This window comes from Nestor notabilis, unplaced genomic scaffold (genome assembly GCF_000696875.1).
Source record: "Nestor notabilis isolate BGI_N333 unplaced genomic scaffold, ASM69687v1 scaffold5434, whole genome shotgun sequence".
Taxonomy (NCBI): Eukaryota; Metazoa; Chordata; class Aves; order Psittaciformes; family Psittacidae; genus Nestor; species Nestor notabilis.
In genome coordinates this window covers 50,596-57,749 of record NW_009925937.1, presented here as the reverse complement: position 1 = coordinate 57,749, position 7,154 = coordinate 50,596, and the positions used below count along the sequence as shown (strand labels likewise).

The following is a 7,154-nucleotide window of genomic DNA, read 5'->3' as shown; positions in this document are numbered from 1 at the left end:
TTAAGGTCTCTGAGGACCCTTCCCCAGCTCTGTTGCATAGCTGCTTGACACTTAAGCCATATCTACTGCAGCAGGGAAGATTCCACACAGCTAGTCTTAGAACAAAATTACTGAGGTCCAGTTACAAGCAAGTACACCAAAAGGTATAACCACTACTATCATAGAACAAGATCATGCTTAACTGACCTCAGATGATACGCAACACAGATCTCAAGGCCAGAAAGAAACCTAGTTTGTATGGCATATAAAGCTATATACCAGGTCAGTATGAGTCTGGTCACCTCCAAACTCATCTAAAACAGGCACAAAAATCTTTGGAAGCAGCAGTGCATCAACAATGCAAGCATGTAAACACAACAGAAACAAGAGCAGTAAAAAAAAAAAAAAAATAAAAAAAAAGTATCACTCCTTGGATTAAGACATGAAAGAGCTACAGATTGCTTGCCCAGTCACTTACTTTTTTCAGGCCATCACCCAAATCTACTGCTTGTGTTTCCACTGGCTCTGACTTCTCTTCTGCTGTCAGGTAGCAGTTCTCTGTCTCACAGATGGGTTCCAAAGGAGGCATCTCAACTGCAGGTACTGCTGCAAATACAGTAATTTGGCTGTTAACCTTTGTTGGACTGATGCAGTGTTCCAGATTAAGCAGAAAGAGAAGATAAATGAAAAGCCTGAAAGCACTGGTGCTGTTTGCCTCATGTCTGGTGGCATTCAGAACCACCAGTCATGAGTATTCACTTGAGAGGCATCCTTCACTGTCCTAACACATCAAAAGTAAACAAAACACACTTGCTAATGTAAGCATATTAAGGGCTAAACCACTTGCTAGAATGATGCACACGCAGAATAGTTGAGAATCTGGCAGGAACTACATGCGATTTTCTTCTGCCTTCTCATAGTTGTTATGGGAATGCTGAAGACATCTGCGGTCTCTTCTGTTTTCTTTTGTGGAATATTCTAGCTGTGTCTTTCAGACTAGTGCTAAACCTTCAGTCTCAAAAAGCGCATTGGAAAGGCTTTATCAGCCTGCAGAGCAGACGTTCAGGAGATCCTGTTTCTGTTATCTGTTGCCTGGAATTACCAGAAGTTCCAGTCCTACACACACATTCAGGAAGTCCATAGTCTGAATGAGCTAAACATATCTTTTTTCACCTCACACCAAAAAAAGAGTGGCAACCTATAGAAAACTTCCAGTTAAGCTCTCTGCTACCAAAACTACTCCCTTGTGACAGCTGCTCCCGAAGCACCCCACAGTCCTTCTGTGCTAAAACCTAGGGGAACCCTGACTACAGCAACTGGAAATGCAGCAACACCTGCTTGAAACACAGTTACTTGGCCACAATGCTTGGGAGATAACACCAACTCACCTTGCAGCATCTCTTCCTGCGTCTCACCTTGTGGCATCTCTTCCTGTGCCTCACTTTGTGGCACCACTTCCTCCTTTATCTCACTTGCCAGATGCTTCTTCAGGGTCAGCAAGGAACCTGCTTTTGTCTGCTCAACCACAACAATATCAGACACACTTCTCAGGACTTCAAACATGGAGAAAAATCCATACTGTGTGTACTCAAACACCCGGCCAAAGCGTCTGAAGAAGGCATTATGAAAGTCTAACAGCAGAAGCGGTGAGGAACTCAGCAGATCCTGCAACTCAGCCTTCACCATCGCTGGCAGGATGGGAGCCTTGACCCTCTGAGGGAAACTCTGTGGACTTTTATGGGGAGAAATAGCATTTGCCCTCACAGCAGCACCCTTCCGTTCCCTAGCACTTCTCCTCTGTCTGGCAACCAGTTTGGCAATTGCTTTGGTGGTCTCATCTGCAATGGCTACAACAGAAAGAAATGAACTATAAGACTACTAAAATAGCAAACCATTAAAAGCTCTGCAAAGGCAAAGCTCCTCTTTTTCCTCTCATTCCTTGTCCCTCCACCCTTTTCAGAAGCAGGTGTCTCCTTCAAAACCAATCACACTAACCTGTGGCCAATTGCCAGCAGGGAAACCACTTTTCCTCTCCCTTTGCAAACTGCACTGAACCACTTTTAACAGACAACAACCAAACTTCACCCTTATGCCTATAAATCCAGATCCAAGTAGGAGGGCAGTCAAATTCTTAAGAAGAGATCAATAATAAAAGCTGGATCTTAATAAAGGAGATCCAGCTGCTTGTGAGTTTTGTTGGGAAAACAGTAAACTGCTCATTGCTCCCCTCAGCCAGTATCACAGTAAACCCTCACTACAGAACACCCAGGCAAGGTCTCCCTGGACTTACTACAGCAATCAGCAATTTGAACCTACCATTTGCTTCCCAATAAAAAGGAAGTGAAAATTAAAAACATTCTTTGATATGGACTAAACTTCCCATGGGGTCTGGTAAGGAAACATAGACATCTTCTCTCGAGAAGCCCCATCCCTGGGTTTGGCTCCTGCTGTACTCTACATTTACAGGAAAAGTGAAGCTTACCCATTCTACTGTACCCATAAAAAAATGTTACTGCAGTTTCTAAACTAAGTGTATAATGCAAAATGTACAAAAGTAACTTGAAGCCTCTGTGACTTTTATGAGGAGGAAAAAGCAGACAAGCATTAACATGCAGATCAAAAATAGAGGAAGAAACATCAAAAAAATAAATTAAACAAATGTATATGAGAAAAAAAATAGTACACAGATATGTAACCTACAGCTAGCTCTAGGATTTCATCCTGCACATCCCTGTTTTGGAGCACCACTTCATACCAGTATGTGGTCCCAAATAATTCCTCCACCCATAAGGAAACAAAACCTCACCTTTGAGGATGAAAGTGTCTTTCTCATAAGGACAGATTCTGACAACTTCAGGCATATCTGCCACCAGCTCCAAAGTGGACTGGAAGCCCAGGTCACGTACCGGGAGAGGCCTACCAATCATGGCCAAGTACTCATGCTCCAGCTGAGCTGGGGTTAAACCCTCCTTGGCAGCCATTAGCAGCGACCTCACCTCCTTTTTCAGCACCTCTGTAAGTTGTCCCTTCTTTGACATGTCTGCCCTAAAGGGGAAACAAAACCAGGCAGAAGACAACTCATACCACAGCAATAGCAGCCCCCGGAAAAGACTTGTTACCACTTAGCAGCTGAAAGCTGGTGGGCGGGGAGAGTGCAACAAGCCAGGGTCACCAGCAAACACTACCTGTATTTCCTTGCCGGCACCCCTGGAGCTGCCACCCTCCAGCACCCTACTGCCCAGCTGGGTCCTCCTGCACTTGCTGCCTCCTCCCATGGGATTTCCGCTAAAGCCGGGTCTGCGGATTCCCCCCTCTGCCTCACAGAGTCACTGTCCGAGGGGACCGCAGCTATTCCTGCACTCCTAAGGCACAACCCGGGGAACACCAACACCAACACCAACACCAACACCAACACGGCGCTACCCGCACCCACCTCGCCATGCCGCCACCTCATCCACAACACTCCTCTGCGCCTGCGTGCTCCCTTTCCCGCCCTTCCGGGGTGCGAGGGCGGGGCCTCCCCCTTGCAGCGGGGCCATTAGGGCGCCGCGCTGAGGCGGGCGGAGGGGTTGCCTGTGCTGAGGGAGGGACCTGCGGCCCCTGCCTTCTCCCGAGTGAAAACGCCCGGGGTGTCTCCCTTCTGACAGGAGAAGTGCGTTGCTAAACAGCCACGGGCAAACAGGGAGCGGTTCCTCCAAGGGAGCAATACTTAAACACCAACGATATTAAGAGTTATTAAGTCTCGTGTTTTCTAGTCCCATTTAAGAGGAAAATGCACAGCAGAGATGCTGAGTGACTTTCCCAAGGCCAAAGAGCATGGTAAACTAGGTTGCAGTGGCTGTTTCTTGAGGGCTCACGGTCATGTGAGAAACCGCTCAACAGTGCAGTTAATTTCCAAACAGGGGTACGCTTCAAAATGACAAGGGGCCTGCGGCTGTGGATTTTGGGATGGCAAAGGTTGCAAACCCATCAGCACATGCTTCCGAAGCATTTCCCCTGTCTGGAGGTAGTGATGCGCGGAAAGCAGACTCCATAATCTGTAAGATTGTAAAGTAGGTATGTTTATTCAGCGCTGGAGGCTGTCCCACAAAGCCGTGTGCGCCTGGCATGACAACTCGCTTCAAATTTATACAGTTAACTGTTACATATTCATAAGGTTTCCTATTACGCCTATACATATGTATGACCTATCCCCGCTTCGTGCTAAAATTAGGGCTCCTCCCTCTTGCACCTGCGCAGTGCCTCCTGGCGGTGGTCTTCGGTGGTCGTAGGGGATGAAGGCCATAGGTCTTCCTCACCATGCACTTTTCACCCCTTGGCTTTGCGCATCCTCAACGCTCTCCTGGGTTCTCTCCAAACCACAAGACCAGCTTCAGCTGATTTATCAGGGACCAGTTCCTGCCAAAACCAACCCCCATCCATTTTCCTGCCAATTCCAGGAACTGCCCCCTGCAACAGGTCACAAAGCTCACAAGTCACAGCCCCATAAGATTACCTAGCCTACAATTCACCATATCAGTAGCAGCCAAAAACATTCCCTGGGGATGGAGGAGTCGGGACCCACCAGTCCATTTAAACATCAGACAAAACCAGAAACTTGCAGGTTTGTAGGTGTTAAATATGCCAGAGTGCATTTGCCAAAGAATCAACCAGAGTCCATGCTACCCAGACAAAACCAAACCTGAGCTGCTGTTTACTGCTGCTGCTTAACATGCCACCCACCCTTTCAGGAGCTAGAGGCCATCTCCCCCTCCCCCAGGAAGGCTCGGTAATAAACACAAGGTGAAAAAGCTTTCTAAAGCATTTCCAGAGCAAACACTGACACTGTGTAAATTTATTAATTACACCCCATTTCCGCCTAACTTTTCTCTTTCTTCTCCATCCATCACTTCCCCTGCGACCTGCTGATGAGGCACCCTGCATGACAGAGCAGAGAAAGCAGAGAGCAGGTACTCCTGCCCTCCCTGCCTGCAATATCCTGACTCTGCACAGGCCACAAGTCTCCAATAAAACAGGAATCCATGAAAAAACAAGAGCAGCACCTCCCTGGTCAGGTTTCTGGCTCCCTCCAGCCACTCCTCCACACCAGAGACTGGGCATCCCTGAGCTCAGCACTGCCTGTTGACAGAGAAATTATTGCCTTCTCTTGCTGTAGCATTACTTCTATCCAGGTGCTAGTTACTTTAGATGATAAGTGACTTTAAAAGTGTTTCTTCCAGAAGTTTCTGCAGATGTCAACACAGGCTGAGCAGCACGAAAAGAAAAAGCTCCTATGTTTGCTCTGCTGTGTTCCTGCTGTGGAAAACTAGGGAGGCATTTAGGCACAAACTTTTGGTAAGTTAGATTACACACCTCTAACTCTCCCATGGATTCCATGCTTTGCACCCATTCAGGTTGAACTGGGACCAGCTAATTTCCCTCCCTGCTAAAATGTGAGGTGACTCTGCAGAGATGGAGTTTGTTGCCAATGTCCCTCCACTGTACCAGCCAAAGGGTTTCTAGGGAGCAGACCAGTGTGAGATGCTACTCACCCAACTGTTCTCTGCAACGTCCCCTCCAAACACCCCTGAATAAGCAACTGGTCTCATCAGTAAAGGTTTTTCACCCTGCTGTTTATTGTTCTGGACCGCTCTGCCATTTGAGGTCCTTGCAGCCGCATGTCTGACAATTACTTTTAGGTTGCTTTTCAACAGCTTTGCAGAAACCATCTACTAAAAATCACCTGAGTGCTTCTGATTGTATTTAATTTTGAAAAGCAGGAAGATGTGAACAGAATGTCCTCCTGGAGTCCAGAGCCTAACTTTCCATCCCATCTCCACAGTAGTGTGTGTGAAGAGAGCAGAGCAGCTGGAAAACAGCTTGCTCACTTCACTGTCCACTGTGTCTGACAAGCCTGTGATAAACTTGAAACAAGACTCCTTGATCTGACACCTCCCCTTCTCTCCTCCCCTGCCTGGTTTTCCTGCCTGCAGCAATAAATTCAAGCACAAATTCATCCCACTCTCACAGGCAGCTGCATGCTTCTCAGCACAGATGAGGATGGATAAGAGGTCTCGGAGCAATTCCAGGGAGTCTCACAAGAGACGCAGAGAGTCCCCAGCTACACAGAGCAAACGAGAGAAGAGGGAGAGCAGCAGAGAAGCCAGCAAAGGAAGGGGAGACGTAAAGCAGGAGAAACCAAAGGAGATCAAGAGCACCACGGGAACAGATGGTAGGGTGCACACGTCCACAGTGGTGGATGTAGATGATGTGGTATCTGATGAAGAAATGGAGGCAATGGCGTTGCTGGACAGCGAGCAGCAAGAGGAAGGTATGGCTTATACAAGGGAAGGGGCTGGAAAGCAATGGGCTCTTTGACTCTGTATGGTTTACTGTGTGACTCTGCTCTCTGCGCGGTGTCTTCACACCTGCCTTGCACAGATTCTCAGGACAGGATATGGGAAACTCCAGCCAGCCTCCCAGCCAGCTTCTGCAGTCAGTATTGCAGGCTGAGCAGCACTGTCTCACAAAGCAAATAATTTTGCAAGAAGCAGCTACATCCCCAGCATCCTTCGTGCTTCAGCTTGCTGCTCCCCAGTTCTAGTCATGCTTTATTCTCTCTCTTTTCTTGCTTGCTCTCCTTTAGGTGCAGAAAGTTAGCCTTAAGGCCAGTTCATAGTCAAAAGGACTGAGCTGCAGGGAAGAACTGTGCTTGAGGTGCACAGTCACCTTTGTGTCCGGATAACCTTTAAGAGCAGCTCCTCTGCAGGCCGTGTGTTTGTTAAGTAGATTCCCAGCCTGCCATGGTTAGAGGGAGAATTGTGAGTTGTTTGGCAAGATGACCGGGCCTCTTTCAACCCACCATCACCACAGGCATGACAGATGTGTATTACAGAACCAGCATCACTTCCATGTGAAGCCACTGTCTGCTTCCAAACCAGCAGCTCTGCTGCCCTAGAGTGACACAAAGGTTCAGACTTGCTCCTGTCTGTCTGGGAACTAATATTTTCACAACTGCCTCTTTTCTGCCTCAATTACAGGAATCCCAGCCAGTGAGCAGTGCTGTGGAGCTCTAGTCATCACACAGGTTCTTGGGATGTAAACCTCCTTCAGGACATGGTGGCTTTTCAGAGAGCTCCAAGGGCAAAGAGGCAGGGATGGAAGGGCTAGTAGGGATTCAAAATAGGAGGGATGCA

General features: G+C 47.8%; 1 protein-coding gene across 1 annotated transcript in view; it reads left to right on the top strand.

The window, feature by feature from the left end:
• Positions 1 to 6,012: 6,012 nt before the first annotated feature.
• The window catches only part of NPHS2 (nephrosis 2, idiopathic, steroid-resistant (podocin)), a 6,846-nt gene continuing 5,704 nt past the window's right edge, over positions 6,013 to 7,154 (top strand). The window contains exon 1 of the mRNA XM_010013278.1: positions 6,013 to 6,289. Coding sequence (XP_010011580.1) covers positions 6,013 to 6,289 — 277 coding nt within the window. The remainder of the gene's footprint in view (positions 6,290 to 7,154) is intronic.